Source organism: Aotus nancymaae, unplaced genomic scaffold, assembly GCF_030222135.1.
Source record: "Aotus nancymaae isolate 86718 unplaced genomic scaffold, 86718_ANA_hifiasm-v0.15.2.pri h1tg000049l, whole genome shotgun sequence".
NCBI classification, from domain to species: Eukaryota; Metazoa; Chordata; class Mammalia; order Primates; family Aotidae; genus Aotus; species Aotus nancymaae.
This window is the reverse complement of record NW_026988463.1, coordinates 23,060,236-23,079,060: the sequence shown is the minus strand read 5'-3', so window position 1 is coordinate 23,079,060 and position 18,825 is coordinate 23,060,236. Positions and strand designations below refer to the sequence as shown.

Sequence of the window (18,825 nt, the reverse complement as noted above, 5' to 3'; positions counted from 1 at the left end):
ACATGGTGAAACTCCGTCTCTACTAAAAAACAGAATCAGCCAGGCGTGGTGGCTGGTGGCGCATGCCTGTAGTCCCAGCTACTCAGGAGGCTGAGGCAGGAGAATTGCTTGAACCCGGGAGGCGGACATTGCAGTGAGCCAAGATTGCGCCACTGCACTCCAGCCTGGCAACAGAGCAAGACTCCATTTCAAAAACAAACAAAAGAAGCCTGGTCTAAACTAAAGGAGGAAGAGGGCCCCCATGGAGGGGAAGGAAGCCCAGTCCACAGCCCAAGCTAACACCAGCCATGTGAGTGAGGCCATCCTGTTCCAGCCAGCTGCTCCACCTGCCACTGAACTATAATTCACAGAGCCAGGTGAGACCAGCAAACATCCACCCAGGCAACCCATGGACTTTAGGGGAATAAAAAAAACGTCGGTTTTTCAAGCTCCTCAATTTGTGGGTGGTTTTATAACAGCAATTTTCAACTAATATAGGAAGCGGTGTTGGGCCACAGTCCCCAAGCTCTGAACACCTTTATTTATTTATTTATTAGAGCCAGGGTCTCACTCTGTCAACCCAGACTGGAGTGCGGTGGTGTGATCATAGCTCGCTATAGCCTAGACCTCCTGGGCCCAAGTGATTCTCCCGTCTCAGTCCCCCAAACGACTGGGACTGTAGGCACACGCCACCATGCACAGCTAATTTTTAAATTTTTTCTAGAGATGGAATTTTGCCATGTTGCCCAGGGTGGTCTCCAACTCCTGGCTTCAAGTAGTCCTCCTGCCTCGGCCTCCCAAGGTGCTGGGATTACAGATGTGAGCAACTACACTCAGCCAACACCTTTATTTTTAAGATTGAAAAAAGGTTGTGAGTATAAGGTATTCAGAGGCCCCACAGACTTCCTGAAGAGGGTCGTGGTGGTGCCTCAGAGGACTCTTGTTGAGTTTGCCACCTGCAAAAATCTTTGAAATGGGTGGGGCAAGGTGGCTCATGCCTGTAATCGCAGCACTTTGGGAGGCTGAGGCAGGGGTTCAAGACGAGCCTGGCCAACATGGTGAAACCCTGTCTCTACAAAAAATACAAAAATTAGCCAGGCGTGGTGAGGCATGCCTGTAATCCTAGCTACTCGGAAGGCTGAGACAGGTGAATTGCTTGAACCCGGGAGGTGGAGGTTGCAATGAGCCAAGATCGCACCACTGCACTCCAGCCTGGGCAACAGAGCAAGACTTTGTCTCAAAAACAAAACAAAACAATCTTTGTAATGATGATACTGGTAGCAAATCCATCAGCATCTGGATAGAGCAATCTTTCCAGCCTCTTCCTTACACCTCCATTCTTCCTCCTTCCCTGAGGAGAAGGGACACTTATCTGATAGGAATATGTCTACTGGAGGGCACAGTCACTGTGCAATTAAAAAAACCCCATGCCCCGAGGTTAAGAGATTGAGACCCTTTTGGCCAACATAGTGAAACCCCATCGCTACTAAAAATACAAAAATTAGCTGGGCATTGTGGCGCGCCTGTAGTCCCAGCTACTTGGGAGTCTGAGGCAGGAGAATCGCTTGAATTTGAGAGGCAGAGGTTGCAGTGAGCCTAGATAGCGCCACTGAACACACTCCAGCCTGGCAATAGAGTGAGGCTCCGTTTCAAAAAAGAAAAGAAAAACAATAACCTTGCCCATGGGTGAGGTGTTCTCCAGGATCCTTCCTTCCTTGCCAGCAGGAATAGGACTCTCTCACAAAGGGGAGGAGACCTGGTGTTGATTCTGGCCCCGTTCCCTGCTGTTCGCTCACGCTGTGAGTCAGCCTGAGTGTGGACGTTGGGTACCACTTAACCCCACCATCCTTTCTAAATTAATAGTGATGAAGATCTCCCATATGCCAGGCACTGTGGGGAGCATTTTGTTCAGTCATTCACAAAATAGCTGGTGAGCTCCTCACCAGGTTCTATATGGTAGAGATGCAGAGGCCAACAAAATGGCATGTTCCCTGCCCTCATAGAGCCCACAGCCTAACGGGGCACACAGACCTCCCAACGAGGAACACCAACATTCGTCAGCTACGGCAGCCTGCCCTCCCCTTTCCCCCTGCCCCAGGCACATGGCTTCTGCTAGTTCTGAGAACTCAGCCGAGGTCTTTCTCCATCAGGGGACTTTACATATGTTAGATTTCCTCAACTTTCTGTTTAGAGCATCCAGTAGTGTTCCATGGCACTTAAAACAAATGCTAGGCTCAGTTTATTTCCTTCAGAGCTCTGGTCCCTGCCCTTTCTCCAATCCCACTTTTAGCACCAGGGTTGCTGCTACAGTGCCAGGGGGTGCCATTTTCACTCTGCTTGGTGCGAATGGCACCTCTGGAGTGGAATAAGACACAAGCTGCGTAACCACTTGCTCGAGCAGGCTCTCATCTTGGAGTCCCTACTGCAGCTCTTCCCTCAGCCTGGAATTCTCCTCCCCTGCATTGCCCCTGGGTGTTATTAAAACCTGATTGAACTGGGCGAGGTGGCTCACACCTGTAATCCCAGCACTTTGGGAGGCCAAGATGGAAGGATCACGAGGTCAGCAGTTCAAGATCAGCCTGGCCAACCTGGTGAAACTCCGTCTCTACTAAAAATACAAAAAATTAGCTATGCACGGTGGCGGGCACCTGTAATCCCATCTACTCGAGAGGCTGAGGCAGGAGAATTGCTTGAACCTGGGAGGCGGAGGTTGCAGTGAGCCGAGATCATGTCACTGCACTTACAGCCTGAGCAACGAGAGCAAAACTGTCTCAAAAAAAAAAAAAAAAAAATTAGACTTGGTTGAGATATGAAAAAATGCCCATCATCACTAATCATCAGAAAAATGCACAGGCTGGGTGCAGTGGCTCACACCTGTAATCCCAGCATTTTGGGAGGCTGATGCAGCAGATCACTTGAGGCCAGGAGTTCAAGACCAGTCTGGCCAACACAGTGAAACCCTGTCTCTACCAAAAAATAAAAAATTAGCCAGGCATGGTGACTGGCACCTGTAGTCTCAGCTACTCAGGAGACTGAGACAGGAGAATCACTTGAATGCAGGAGATGGAGGTTGCATCGAGCCAAGATTATACCACTGCACTCCAGCCTGGGCGACAGAGGGAGACCCTGCCAAAAAAAAAAAAAGAGAGAGAGAGAAAGAAAAAGAAAAATACAAGCTACTACCACAATGAGATACTATCTCACACCAGTCAGAACAGCTTTATTTTTTTTTATTATTATTTTTTTAGATGAAGTTTCGCTCTGTCACCCAGGCTGGAGTGCAGTGGTGTGATCTTGGCTCACTGCAACCTCCACCTCCTGGGTTCAAGTGATTCTCTTGCCTCAGCCTCCAGAGCAGCTGGGATTACAGGCGTGCACCATCACGCCCAGCTATTTTTTTATTTTTTATTTTTAGCAGAGATGGGTTTTTGCCATGTTGGCTAGGTTGCTCTCCAACTCCTGACCTCAGGTGATCCACGTGCCTTGGCTTCCCAAAGTGCTGATATTATAGGCACGAGCCACCACACCTGGCCTGACATTATTTATTGATTTCCCTGTTCATTGTTTGTCTCTCATCCTCACTTAAGTTCCTCTGGAGTAGAGATATTTGTCTTGTCTACATCTGTGCCTCACTCCCTAGCATGATGTCTGGCACATAGTTGGAAATGTATATACATATACGCATACAAGTATATGTAAATACATAATATATAGATACAAGGTACATAATATATCAGCACCAGGTGTGTGTGTGTGTCTGTGTGTGCACACACACACAAGCACACACAGACACACACATATATATGGAATGAGTTACATTATGCCAAGAGGAGGCAGAGAAGGGTGAACATAGAGTGGAAGATAAGATAATGAATATTTAAAGACAGGTACTTCTCAAGACCCTACTGTGTGCCAGGCACGCTTCTAGGATACAGGTGTAATGGGGAGAGATGAGGTCATCTGCCCTCAGGCTTCAGGATCGCAGTAGTTTATTACCCAGCCTTGTATTGTGCCTGTGACTGCACATGGCTCAGCAGTGAGTAGGTGCTCAAGAAACAGTTCTGGGATACATGATCGGGAAAAAATATTATGCCATTGTGGTGTATTTTTAACATGCTTTATCTTTTTTTTTTGGAGATGAAGTCTCACTCTATCACCCAGGCTGGAGGGCAATGGCATGATCTTGGCTCACTGCAACCTCCGCTCCCCAGGTTCAAGCAATTCTTCTGCCTCAGCCTCCTGAGTAGCTGGCATTACAGGTGCCCGCCACCACATCCGGCTAATTTTTGCACATTTAGTAGAGATGGGGTTTTGCCATGTTGGTCTGGAATTCCTGACCTCAAGTGATCCACTTGTCTTGGCCTCCCAAAGTGCTGATATTACAGGCATGAGCCACTGTGCCCGGCCTAAAATGCTTTTCCTTATCAGGCAGCCCTCTTCCTTTGGATAATGGTCAGGAGAAATCTTTTTATCTAGGGTAAAGGAGTGACGTTTAATGAATAAATGGGTCTTAGCATAATGGAACATCAGAAGATGGGGAAGAAGAAGATGGAGTGGCCCACAGCCCCTGCCCACTGCCTCTGCCAGGTGTTACCCTCCATTCAGTCTTACCAGCAACTGTGTATACAGCAGTGATGGCTAACAGCCCCACTATGGCCAGGTACAGATCCAGGTGCAAAGACTGCTGGATAAAGATGGCACCTGCATACATGTCTACCTGCGAAGAAAGGAAGTTGATGGATGAATGAATTAATGGACATTTGCGGCACAGGTTCCCTGGGATCAGGGCCTAGCCAGATTCTGACAAACACAGAAGAGTCATGCATTGTCCCTTCTTCATCCATTGCATCCCAGATCAAGGGTCTTATGCTGGAGCCCTGCGCGCCCTGGGCTAACGCAGCAGCCTCCTCAATGGTCTTCTTGCTTCTGCCTTTGGTCCTCTTACACTCCATCCTCCACACTGCAACCTTCTTCAGATACCATCATGATCACATCATCCTTCTCCTCCCCATTCAAACTCTTAAGTGACTCTCCCATTGCCCCCAAGATAAAGGCTAAATAAATAAGGCTAAATACTCACTTCTTACTCTCAGTCCTCCACAGACTTTGAAATATCCCCCATTTCTCCATCAATATCCCGCATTTCTCCAACAAGTCATGTGTACCTGGGCCCCCCAGATTTTGTTTGTGCTGGTGCATCCATCTGGAGGGCCAATCCCCTTTCTCTAACTGGTAAGTTGCTCTTGGGATGTAACTTCCCCTAGAAGGCTTCCCACATCTGCAGCTTCCCACCAGACTGCAGGTGAACATTCTAGAAAGGAGCTTGTGTGTCTGTCCTGCAGTCCAGAGCTGGTGTAGAGTCACTTACTGTTGTTTGGATTCAATGGAACCCCTTCTGCTCCCCCTCACCCCTTCCCATAGGACAAGCTCCTCCCTCCTCCCCAGCTGGAAGTGGAGACAGCTTCCGCTGAGGGGCAAGTGTCTGGAGGTTGCCATACACCTGTTCTTCGCCACTTCCTAGGAGATCTGCCCATCCAAAGATCAGGGTGGGGCAGATGCAATCAGCCATCAGCACATCTGATAAATAGATGATCAATATCTAATTACAGGAGGAAGAGAACAGTTCTATCTAAGGGTTGGCAGGGTTCTTGGAGTCCCATTAAGCAACCCACACCATCTTGAGATGCTGCCAAAGAAACTTTGGCAGGAGTAAGAGAGAAAATCCTTCCCTCCATTTCTGTACCTTTTCTCCTTTTTTTTTTTGAGACAGAGCCTTGCTCTGTTGCCCAGGCTGGAGTGCAGTGGTGTGATCTCAGCTCACTGCAACCTCTGCCTCCTGGGCTCAAGCAATTCTCCTGCCTCAGCCTCCCAAGTAGCTGGGACTACAGGTCTGCACCACCACGCCTGGCTAATTTTTGTATTTTTTAGCAGAGATGGGGTTTTGCCATGTTGGCAGAACTTGTCTCGAACTCCTAACCTCAAGTGATACACCTGCCTCAGCCTCCCAAAGTGCTGAGATTACAGGCATGAGCCACTGAATCCTCCCATTTTCTCCCAGTTTCCTCTGTCCACACTTACCTCCCCCCAACCCCTTCTTCCTCTAACCTCCCTGCAGCCTATGAAAGAGGAGAAAGGGGATGGGGAGGAGACACTCCTGAGCAATGATCTGTGCCTTGTCTTCTCCCCATACTGCATGGGTGTGGCCAGGCTGTGTCCCTGCCTTACCGAGATCTTGGTGAAGATGTAGATAAAGAGGTAGAGTGCCGCCAGGATGATAGGGATTCTGGTGCCACCGAAGCGCTTCCGTAGGTATTCTGGCATCGTGGTGACCTGAGGGCCAGAGCTGAGATTTCACCACCAGCTGACTTCACCACCAGCATGTGACCTTCCCACACCAGCCCTTCCCATCAGCTCCTGCCCAACCCCCAACTCAGAGGCACAGACGGTCTTCTTGGGAGTCTCAATCAGAGACTTAAGAAGGGACGAGAGGGGTCCAGCACGGTTGGTTCTCATCACTTTGGGAGGCTGAGACAAGAGGATCACTGGAGTCTAGGAGTTCGAGACCAGCCTGGGAAACATAGTGAAACCCCATTTCTCCAAAAAATACACATTTTAGTCAGGCGTGCTGGCAGGTGCCTGTAGTCCCAGCTACTCAGGTGGTTGAGGTGGGAGGATCACTTGAGCCTGAGCCCAGGAGGTCGAGACTGCAGTGAGCCATGATCATGCCTAAGTGACAGAGGAGAGCCTGTCTCAAAAAATATACATATGGTAGACAAAAATAAATTCTTGGTGGATAATAGATTTAATTGTGAGGCCACATATGGTGGCTTACACCTGTAAGCCTTTGGGAGGCCAAGGTGGGAGGATTGCTTGAGCCCAGGAGCTCAAGACCAGCCTGGCCAACATCTCTATTGCTACAGTAAGACCCTGTCTCTATTTTTTTTTTTTTTTGAGCTGGAGTCTCGCTCTGTCACCAAGGCTGGAGTGCAGTGGTGCGATCTTGGCTCACTGCAACCTCCACATCCAGGTTCAAGCGATTCTCCTGCCTCAGCCTCTCAAGTAGCTAGGACTACAGGCACCTGCCACCACGGCCGGCTAAATTTTTGTATTTTTAGTAGAGACAGACTTTCACCATATTGGTCAGGCTGGTCTTGAACTCCTGACCTTGTGATCCGCCCACCTCAGCCTCCCAAACTGCTGGGATTACAGGACGTAAGCCACTGAGCCCACCCCCCATCTCTATTTTTTTAAATAAAGACATATAGCCTAATAGATAAATAGGCAAAAGTCCTAAACAGGTTACTTCCTCAAAGTGGAAATCCAAACGGCCAGAAAATGTACAAAAAGAGTTGCCAATTAAAAGCAGTGAGATGGCCAGGTACCATGGCCTCATGCCCATAATCTTAACACTTTGGGAGGCTGAGGTGGGAGGATCATCTGAGGTCAGGAATTGGAGACCAGCCTGGCCAACTTGGCAAAACCCCGTCTCTACTAAAAATACAAAAATTAGCTGGGCTCCCAGCTACTGGGATGGGGCAGGGGGTGAGATGGAGACTGGGTGAGGCAGGAGAATTGCTTGAACCCAGGAGGCGGAGGTTGCTGTGAGCCGAGGGCATGCCACTGCACTCCAGCCTGGGCGACAGAGTGAGACTCCCTTTCAAAAAATTTTTAAAAAGCAGTGAGATACTACTACACATGCATCAAATTAGCAAGAATTTTTAGGTTGGAGAATATCAAATGTCATCAAGGATACAGTGAATTGCAGAAAAGGGAATTTTCATGTGCTGCTGGTGGGAATATAGCCTCAACCTACAGGCTCAAGTGAGCCTAATCCTCCCACCTCAGCCCCTTGAGTATCTCAGACTATAGGTGTGGATTACCACACCCAGCTAATTTTTGTATTTTTTGTAGAGATGGGATTTTGCCATGTTGCCCAGGCTGGTCTCAAACTCCTGGCCTCAAGCAATCCATCCAACTTGGCCTCCCAAAGTGCTGGGATTACATACATGAGCCACTGTGCCCAAACTACTTTGTGTATTTTTTAACATTTTCATAATAAAAAGCTGAAATCAGTTATTGCCTTATGAACAGCACTGTGATATTGTGTGATCTTGCCATGTGCAGTAGAACGTCTAGAACAGTTAGGTTTAGAAAGTATGAATGATGCAATGCTGCCAATGAGATCATAGATGATTTTTTTAAAAACTGCTTTTCAAAGAGTCAAAAGCAGCATTAGTTTGTAACTAAAACGTTGACATTTTGTATCGGTCAAAAATAGTTCAATTATTATAGTTTTGTATGCAAAGGAAGAAAAAATCACAAAATCATGAATATATAATTTTTAAAATTTTATATATGTGTGTGTGTTTATATATATATATATATTTTTTTGTTTGTTTGTTTTTGTTTTTGAGACAGGGCTGGAGTGCAGTGGCATGATCTCAGCTCACTGCAAACTGCAACCTCTGCCTCCCGGGCTCAAGTGATTCTCATACCTCCTCAGTCTCCTGAGTACCTGGGATTACAGGTGCATACCACTTTGCCTGGCTAATTTTTGTATTTTTTTAGTAGAGATAAGTTTTCACCATGTTGCCCAGTCTGGTCTCAAACTCCTAGGCTCAAGTGATCCACCCACCTTGGAAAGTGCTGGGATTACAGGCATGAGCTATATACTTCTTTTTTTTTTTTTGGTAAAAAGTAGAAACATAGGCTGGGCATAGTGGCTCATGCCTGTAATTCCAGCTACTCAGATTAGGAGGCTCAGGTGGACGGATCACTTGAGCCCAAGAGTTTGAGACTAGCCTGGGCAACATGGCGAAATTTTTGTATTTTCGACTAAAAAAAAAAAATACAAAAATTAGCTGGGCGTGGTGGTGTGCACCTGTGGTCCCAGCTGCTGGGGAGGCTAAGGTGGGAGGATCGCTTGTGACCAGGAGGCGGAGGCTGCAGTGAGCCGAGATTGCACCACCTCATTCCATCCTGGGGACAGAGCCAGACCCTGTCTCAAAAAAAAATTAGCAGAAACATGTTGTGATTTAAACATTTAAAAGAAATTGTGAGCTTTACATTTGTGTTTTGGTATTTAAAATTTTTGGACTCCATATTTTTTCCAACCTCCAAATGCCCTCTGTGTGCCTTGGATATTGGGTACTGGGGGGAAGCGCTACAGACTGGGTTCCTCATTGTCTCACCTGTGGATCATCCCCCCTTTTTACTGGGGCCTCTGAGTGGCAATCTGATGGATGATCATAGGCAGGAGGGAGGGATCACAGAACGAGGGAGGGACTGCAGGGCTGATATTCCCAAAGCATCTTTCAATTCTACAGCATCCCAACGCCCCCGCCCCCCCCAACTCACCTGACCAGCAATGTAGATGGGGAGGAAGATCCAGGCCAGCATCAGCACAGAAAACAAGCCCTGCTCAAGAAAACACAGTCAGGACTTGACCCCCAGCTCACAACAAGGTGCCCATTTGGATTTCCCTCTGTGCCCTGAGGCAGCCTGGTCTGAACTCCACCTGTAGCGTAGTCTCTTACTTGCTGAGTCGTTCACCTTTGCTGGCCTTCATATTTCCCTTTTTTTTTTTTTTTTGGAGTTGGAGTCTAGCTCTTGTTGCCCAGGCTGGAGGGCAGTGGTGCGATCTTGGCTCACTGCAACCTCTGCCTCCCAGGTTCAAGTGATTCTCCTGCCTCAGTCTCCCAAGTAGCTGGGATTACGGCATCCACCATTATGCCTGGCTAATTTTTCGTATTTTTAGTAGAGATGAGGTTTCACCACGTTGGCCAGGCTGGTCTTGAACTCCTGACCTGAGGTGATCCTCCTGACTTGGCCTCCCAAAGTGCTGGGATTACAGGCATGAGCCATTGTGCCTGACCCCACCATTCTACTTTTAAAGTGCAGGGCATTCACACAACTTTCCCCTGAGATCTACCTATGAGGTAGAGGTAAGATGTCATCTATGCCCTGGGTAAAATACTTACATTAAGCTCATAAGCTGATACAGAAAGGCCTGTAGCAGCACCTGACCCTGCCAGGCCAATGAAATGTCCACTTCCAACATTGCTGGCAAACAAGGATGCGCCCACCTGTGGGGAAATGGACAGGTCAGATCTTGGGGATAAAACTGAGGGTACCTGCTCCCCTCCCCCAATTCTTTCCATGCTCCAGAGGGACAGAGAAGAGAAGTGGAGGAAGGCAGGGCCATCCCTAGCCTATTTGTCATTTTTGTTTACATTAGAATGAGATTCTCCTTCTCCAAGACTTTTACTTGGTCAGAGCTCACCTGTCAGAAATTGGTAGATAAATATTCATGTCTACAGCACCTAAAATGCAGATTGCACCACCTAGGGTTGTGCAATGCACAGCTTAAACAACTGTATGCAGCATCCCTGTAGGGGCTGGGGGGAAGATGACAGGTATTGTAGAAAGTGATTCATGTTTTTTGTTTGTTTGTTTTTAAAGAAGAAAAAAAAGGAAGAAAGAAAGAGAGAAAGAAAAAAAAAGAATGAAGAAGAGGAAGAAAAAGGAAGAGAAAGAGGGAGAGAGAACGGGAATATTGCTTTATTGCCCAGGCTAGAATGCAGTCTAAAAATGGGAATTGGAAACCTCCTTTATGCCAATAATTGTGCTTAACAATGGAGACAGGAAGGAATAAGGGAAGAAAATAACAAACAAGCAGCCAACCAATATTTCATTTAAACCTATGAAATGCTATGCGATTACTGAGGAGTGATTTACTTCCAATTATGTAGTCACTTTTGGAATAGGTGTGATATAGTACTGATAAGAATGTGTGTTTTGTGTATTTGAAGTGGAGAGTTCATAAATGTTTATTAAGTTTACTTTTTCCGGGTCTGAATTCAAGTCCTGGATGTCCTTGTTAATTTTCTATCTCGTTGATCAGTCTAATATTGACAATGTGATGTGACAGTCTCCCACTATTATTGTGTGGGAAGCTAAGTCTCTTTATAAGTCATTAAGAACTTGTCTTATGTATCTGGGTGCTCCTGTATTGGGTGCGTGTATATTTAGGATCGTTAGCTCTTCTTGTTGCATTGATCCTTTTACCATTATGTAATGTCCTTCTTTGCCTCTTTTGATCTTTGTTTCTTTAAAGTCTATTTTATCAGAGGTGAGAATTGCAACTCCTGCTTTTTATTTATTTATTTATTTTTGCTCTCCGTTTGGTTGGTAAATCTTCCTCTGTCCCTTTGTTTTGAGTCTTTGTGTATCGTTGCATGTGAGATGGGTCTGGATACAGCATACCGATGGGTTTTGACTTTTTATCCAGTTAATAATATATATGAGTTTAATACAGCCATTTGATGCTAGCTGGCTGTTTTGACCATTAGTTGATGTAAGTTCTTCATTATGTTAATGCTGTTTACTTTTTGATATATTTTTGGAAAGGCTGATACTGGTTGTTCCTTTATATGTGTAATGCTTCTTTCAGAAGCTCTTATAAAGCAGGCCTGGTGATGGTGAAATCTCTAAGTACTTGCTTATTTGCAAAAGATTTTATTTTTCCTTCGCTTGTGAAGCTTAGTTTGGCTGGATATGAAATTCTGGATTGAAAGTTCTTTTCCTTAAGGATGTTGAATATTGGCCCCCACTCTTTTCTGGCTTGTAGGGTTTCTGCTGAGAGATCTGCTGTAAGTCTGATAGGTTTCCCTTTATGGGTAACCTGACCTTTCTCTCTGGCTGCCCTTAGTATTTTCTCCTTCATTTCAACCCTAATAAATCTGACAATTATGTGCCTCGGGGTTGGTCTTCTTGAAGAATATCTTTGTGGTGTTCTCTGTATTACCTGGAGTTGAATATTACCCTGCCTTGCCAGGTTGGGAAAGTTTTCCTGAATGATATCCTGAAGAGTTTTCCTACTTGGATTCATTCTCTTCGTCACATTCAGGTACACCTATCAAACGTAAATTAGGTCTTTTCACATAGTCCCATATTTCTTGGAGACTTTGCTCATTCTTTTTTTTTTTTAATTTTGAGAATAATTTAATATGTTGCCTTCAAGATACAACTATATTCTATATAAGATACAACTCTATATGTCAATATTTTAAAGAAACGGATCCCTACAAGACCAAAATAACCTACAGGCCATGAGGGTGGTTTTTCCTTTTTTTTTTTTTTTTTTTTTTGTTTAAACAAATGTGCACCACCATATTTCAACAAGTAAGACAAATGCCATGAATGTGAAAGCTGCAGTTTGCAATATACCACATTTAGAACCCAGGGAAGGTCAATTAGGCAGAGGTGGTAGTCATTCTAATTAAACAATCAGGTAACTTCACGACAAGTTGATTTGCAGCATCAAAAGTGTCCATTTAAGTTTCTTTTTTCCTGATAATCAGAGGTCCCACGTTGTCTCCTGTCTCTTCGTTGTGTTTTGTGTGAGATCCATCACAGAATGGGAACTTTTTGGACCTCCAACAATGGCAGTACACAGCTTTATCTCCCAAATCCTCCATGTCAAAAGCATGTACTATCTTGGGGTTGTCTTTCTGGATGTGAAGGTTTATCATAGCTTTATTTCGATGATCTTTAATATAAAATCTTTTGTAAGCTAGATAACCAATTGCAGCTGTCCCAGCAGCAATGGTAACTGCTGCAATCCATTCAACTCGTACGCTGGAATTGGAAGTCAGACTCATGGCGCCATCGTTTGCAAGGCGTGTGCCTGCTCATTCCTTTTTATCCTTTTTTCTCTAATCTTGACTTCTCGTTTTATTTCATTAAGTTGGTCTTCAACCTCTGTTATCCTTTCTTCTGCTTGATCAATTTGACTGTTAAAACTTGTGCATACTTCGAGAAGTTCTCGTGTTGTGTTTTTCAGCTCCATTAATTCACTTACATTCCTCTCTAAATTGTCTATTCTCGTTAGGATTTTGTCAAACCTTTTTTCAAAGTTCTTAGTTTCTTTGCATTGGGTTAAAACAAGTTCTTTTAATTCACAGAAGTTTCTTATCATCCACCTTCTGAAGCCTACTTCTGTTAATGGAACACACTCGTTCTCCATCAGGCCTTGTTCCATTGCTGATGAGGAACTGTGATCCCCTGTAGAGGGAGAGGCATTCTGATTTTGGGTATTCTCAGCTTTTTTATGCTGGTTTCTTCCCATCATTGTAAATTTATCCACCTGTCGTCTTTGTGATTACCGACTTTCAAATTAGGTCTCTGAGTGGACGTCCAACTTGTTGATTCCCAGCGCCAAAATCTGAGGAACCCACTGCACCAGCCAAAACAATGGTGTTAAGATTGATGGTGCTTTTCTGCCCGGGAATCTCCGGTCTAGCTCCCTTCTTGAGTCCGTCCTTCAATCAGCTGAATAGGCAACTCTGTCTTCCCGGAGCTCCAAACAACATCAGCCAAAAGAGGACCCAGTCCTGCTCACTCTGCACCAAGAACTGCCACGCCGAGGCACCAGCAAAACCACTGTGCCGGCCACAAGAGTCGTGCTGGAGACCCGTGGGGCTCCTCCTCTGGGAATCTCCTGGTCCATGAGCAACAAAAATTTGTCTGCAAGTGTGGCGTCCTCTCGTTCTCTGCACTTTCACTGAGAGGTACAATCCCAAGCTGCTAGTGATCAGCCATCTTGGATCTCTCTCCGAAAGTGATTCATGTTGAGAATCAGGAAGCCTGTGTTACTCCCAAGATCTGTTTCTAACTTAGCAAAGAAGACAGTCCTCCTGGTAGAGCACTAAATGGCTAATGCTGTACTTGATGACTCCAATCCCTGGTCTCAGTTGATTGGGCTGGACAGGCCTGGGTACCTGGCCCAAACTGGGCAAATTATATTCTCTTTCCTGGGAATTTGGAACTGGGACACCGTCTCTAGTGGTCCCTTGGACTGGAGATGTGTAAACCAGGGAGGTGTGTGAAGGAGTGGTGTGGAGGCATGTTTCACCACGTGCTGTTCATCACTGCCAGTTCAGAGAGAGGGGAGAATGAAGACATGCACAGAAAGGTAGGTCCAGCTGGGCGCTCTGGCTCGCTTCTGTAATCCCAGTACTTTGGGAGTCCAAGGTGGGCAGATCACTTGAGGTCAAGAGTTCAAGACCAGCCTGGCCAACATAGTGAAACCCTGCCTCTACTAAAAATACAAAAGTTAGCCAAGCGTGATGGCACACACCTGTAATCCCAGTTACTCGGGAGGCTGAGGCAGGAGAATCCCTTGAACCTGGGAGGTGGAGGTTGCAGTGAGCCAAGATTGCGCCACTGCACTCCAGCCTGGGCAACAGAGACTCCGTCTGGGAAAAAAAAAAGAAAAGGCAGATCCAGCGAGGAGGGGAAAGTAGGGAGAGAGAAGAGAAACAGGAGGCCGGGCATGGTGACTCACACTTGTAATCCCAGCACTTTGGGAGGCCAAGGCGGGCAGATCACTTGAGGTCAGGAGTCTGAGACCAGTCTGGCCAATATCGTGAAACCCTGTCTCTACTAAAAATACAAAAATTAGCCAGGTGTGGTGGCAGGCACCTGTAGTCCCAGCTACTTGGGTGGCTAAGGCAAGAGAATTGCTTGAACCCGGGAGGCAGAGGTTGGAGTGAGCCAAGATTGTGCCATTGTATTCCAGCCTGGGCAACAGAGTGAGACTCAGTCTCAAAAAAAAAAAGAGAGAGAGAGAGAGAAAGCATTGTTTGACTGGGCGTGGTGGCTCATGCCTGTAATCCCAGCACTTTGGGAGGCTGAGGCAAGCAGATCACACGACGTCAGGAGTTTGAGATTAGCTTGACCAACAAGGAGCAACCCCATCTCTACTAAAAATACAAAGTTAGCCAGGCCTGGGGGCACATGCTTGTAATCCCAGCTACTCAGGAGAATGAGGCAGGAGAATCGCTTGAACCTGGGAGGTGGAGGTTGCAGTGAGCCAAGATTGTGCCACTCCACTCCAGCCTGGGCGACAGAGCAAGACCCTGTCTCAAAAAAAAAAAAAAAAAAAAAAAAAGTTGATCCAGTGAGGAGGGGAAAGAAGGGAGAAAGAAGAAAAAGAGGAGGAAGAGGAAGGGAAGGAGAAGGGTGGAGGAAGAGAAGAGAGGAAGGAGAATTGTGAGAGGGCCATTTTGCCTCTGTACTGACTTTCCTGTCTCTGCTTCTTATTAAATTCTATTTCATCAATCTACATGTTTATCCTTCTGTCAGTATCACACTCTCTTGATTACTGTAGCTTTGTAGTAAGTTAGTGTGAGTCCCCCAACTTTATTCTTCTTTTTCAAGATCGTTTTGGCTATTCTGGGTCCTTTGCGTTTTCTTATGAATTTTAGGATCAGCTTGTCAATTTCTGCAAAAAGAAAAAAAAAAAAAGGAGCGGAAATTTCGATGGAGATGGTGTTAAATCTGCAGGTCCATTGGGAGAATATTGCTGCTTTTGCGATATTAAGTTTTTGAATCAAAGAACTCAGGTTGTCTTTTTAATTAGTTAGTTCTTTAAGTTTTTCCGATGACTTTTCAGTGTATCAGCATTGTATTCTTTTGTCAAACTTATTACTAAATACTTCATTCTTTTGATGCTATTATAAGTGGAATTACTCTCAATTTCATTTTCAGGTTGTTCCTTGCTAGCGTATAAAAATACAATTTCCCAGCACTTTGGGAGGCCAAGGTGGGTGGATCACAAGGTCAAGAGATCGAGACCATCCTGGTCAACATGGTGAAACCCCGTCTCTACTAAAAATACAAAAAATTAGCTGGGCATGGTGGCGCGTGCCTGTAATCCCAGCTACTCAGGAGGCTGAGGCAGGAGAATTGCCTGAACCCAGGAGGCGGAGGCTGCGGTGAGCTGAGATCGCGCCATTGCACTCCAGCCTGGGTAACAAGAGTGAAACTCTGTCTCCAAAAAAAAAAAAAAAAAAAAAAAATTAATTTTTAAAAATTGATTTTATAATCTGCCATCTGACTAAACTCATTTATAATGTCTAATAGTATTTCTCGGGTTATTTAGAAGTTTCTGTGTACAAGATCATGTCTTACACAAATCAAGATAGCTTTGTTTCTTCTTCTTCAATATGGATACTTTTTACTTCTTTTTCTTGTGAATTGCTCTGGCTAGAACCTCCAGAAAAATGTCGAATACAAGTGGCAAAGGGGACATCGTTGTCTCTTTCCTGATCTTAGGGAGAAAAACTTCAGTCTTTCACCACTAAGTATGTTAGCTATGGGTGATTTTGTAGACGCCCTTTATCAATTTAAAGTTTCCTTCTATTCCTAGTTTGTTGAATGTTTTATATTGAAAGGATTTTAGATTTTGTTAAATTGTTCGTCTATTGAGATGATCACATTTTGTCTTTTATTCTATAATATATATGGTGTATTACATTGATTGACGTTTTTGTATAATGAACCAAACTTTCATTTCTAGGATAAATCTTTCTTGGTGTAAATTCGTGTTTATATGTTGCTAGATTTGGTTTCTAGCCAGATATGGTGGCACATGCCTGTGGTCCCAGCTACTTGGGAAGCTGAGGCGAGAGGGTCCTTTGAGCCCATGAGTTTGAAGCTGCAGTGAGCTATGATTGTACCACTGCCCTCCAGTCTGGGCCACAGAGTGAGACCCTGTCTCTTAAAAAAAAAAAATTGGTTTGCTGAGAGCTTTTGAATCTACATTCATAAGAGATATTTATCTGTAGTTTGTGCATGTGTGTTTTTAATATCTCTATCTGGTTTTGGTATTCGAGTAATACTAGCCTTATAAAATGAGTTAGGAAGTTTTCTCTTTTTTTTTTTTTTTGGTGGGGGAAGAATCTGTAAAGGATTTGTGTTAATCTTTCTACAAACGTTTGGAAGAGTTTACCACTGAAGCCATCTTGATTTTTGGTGCTTGGCCTTTTTCTTTATGAGAAGTTTTATGATTACTAATTCACCGTCTTTACTTTTTTTTTTTTTTTTTGAGATGGCGTCTCGCTCTGTTGCCCAGGCTGGAATGCAATCAATGGTGTGATCTCAGCTCACTGCAACCTCTGCCTCCTAGGTTCAAGTGATTCTCCTGTCTCAGCCTCCCGAGTAACTGGGATTATAAGCACATGCCACCAAACCCGGCTAATTTTTTGTATTTTAGTAGAGATGGGGTTTCACTGTGTTGCCCAGGCTGGTCTCAAACTCCTAAGCTCAGATGATTCACCTGCCTTGGCCTCCCAAAGTGCTAGGATTACAGGCATGAGCCACTGTGTGTGGCCTGTCTTTACTTTTTATAGATATAATTCAGGTTTTCTATTTCTACTTAAGTTAGCTTTGGTACTCTGTGTCTAGGAATTTGTTCATTTCATGTAGGTTGTTTAATTTTGGGCATATGAATGCCCACAGCTATCCTTATAACTATTTTAAATTTCTATAATGTTGATTGTAATGACCCCTTTTTCATTTCTGATTTTATCAGTTTGCATCTTCTGCCTTGTTTTGCTCAGTAATTTTGGTAGAAATGGTCAATTTTGTTGATGTTTTCAAAGAACAAACTTTTGATTTTGGTAATTTCCTCTAATAGTTTTCTATTCTCCATTTCGTTTACCTCCACCCTAATCTTTATTATTTTCTTCCGTCTGCTTGCTTTGGGTTTAATTTGCCTTTTTTATTTTCTTAATGTAAAAATGAGGTAATTGGTTTGACATCTTTCTTCTTTTTTAATGTGGGCATTGTGGTATAAGTTTTCTTCTAAGCACTGCTGCAGCTGGATCTCATAAGTCCGAATATGCTATGTTTTTGTTTTCAGTAATCTCAAAGCATTTTCTAATTTGTCTTGTGATTTCTTCTGTGCCCCATTGGTTATTTAGAAGTGTGTTGTTTAATTTATATGTATTTTGGAATTTTCCAATGTTATTTATTCCTAATTTCATTCCACTGTGGATAGGCAACACACTTTGTATTCTTTCAATCATTTTAAATTTCTTGAGATTTGTTTATGGCTTAACATATAGTCTATTCTGGAGAATGTTCCATGTGCACTTAAGATGAATATGTATTTTGCTGTTGTTGGATGAATTATTTTGTATATGTTAGGTCATTGGCTTTATAGTGTTGTTCATGTCTTCTATTGTCTTGTTGATCTTATCTTGTTTTTCTGTACATTACTGAAAGTGAGATATCAAAGTCACCAAATTGTAGTGCTTGAATTGTCTATTTCTCCCTTCATTCTGTCAGTTTTTGCTTCATATATATTGGGAGTCTGTTGTTAGGTGCAAATACGTTTATAATTGTTATGTCTTCTTGAGGGACTGGCCCTTTTATCATCATGTAATGTTCTTTTTTGTCTCTGGTAACAATGTTTGTCTTAAAGCCTATTTTGTCTGGTATTAGTATAGCCACCCCTGCTCTTTTATGGTTACTGTTTGTATGGTATATATTTTTACATCTTTTTACTTTCAACCTATTTGAAATATATTGTGTTTAATTAAACAGACTTTTGCCATCCTTTTACTTTTACTTTCAACCTATTTGTATTTTTTTTTAAGGCAGGATCTCACTGTCACCCAGGCTGCTGTGCAGTGGTATCATCTTGGCTCACTGCTACCTCAACCTCCTGGGCTCAAGTGATCCTCCCACCTCAGCTTCCTGAGTAGCTGGGACTACAGGCACATGCCACCACACCTGGCTAATTTTTTGTATTTTTGGTAGAGATGGGGTTTCACCATGTTATCCAGGCTGATCTTGAACTCCTGAGCTCAAGTGATCTACCTGTCTTGGCCTCCCAAAGTGCTGGGATTACAAGTGTGAGACACCATGCCCAGCCCTATTTGTATCTTTGATCTAAGTATATCTCTTATAGACAGCATACAGTTGGATCATGTTTTTTTAAAAAAATCCATTCTCTGCCTTTTGATTGGAGTGCTTAATCCATTTAAATTAATGTGA

At 44.2% G+C, this 18,825-nt stretch overlaps 1 protein-coding gene across 3 annotated transcripts in view; it reads right to left on the bottom strand.

Moving 5' to 3' along the window:
- SLC5A11 (solute carrier family 5 member 11) overlaps positions 1 to 18,825 on the bottom strand; it is a 59,927-nt gene that overhangs the window by 23,737 nt on the left and 17,365 nt on the right. For 2 of the 3 annotated variants that reach the window (XM_012464629.2, XM_012464630.2), the window contains 4 exons: positions 9,960 to 10,064; positions 9,337 to 9,396; positions 6,205 to 6,309; positions 4,591 to 4,696 (listed from right to left, as the gene is read on the bottom strand). In XM_012464629.2, coding sequence (XP_012320052.1) covers positions 4,591 to 4,696; positions 6,205 to 6,309; positions 9,337 to 9,396; positions 9,960 to 10,064 — 376 coding nt within the window. Of the gene's footprint in view, positions 1 to 4,590; positions 4,697 to 6,204; positions 6,323 to 9,336; positions 9,397 to 9,959; positions 10,065 to 18,825 lie in introns of those variants that run through there. The other variant, XM_012464631.2, reaches the window with a different exon arrangement.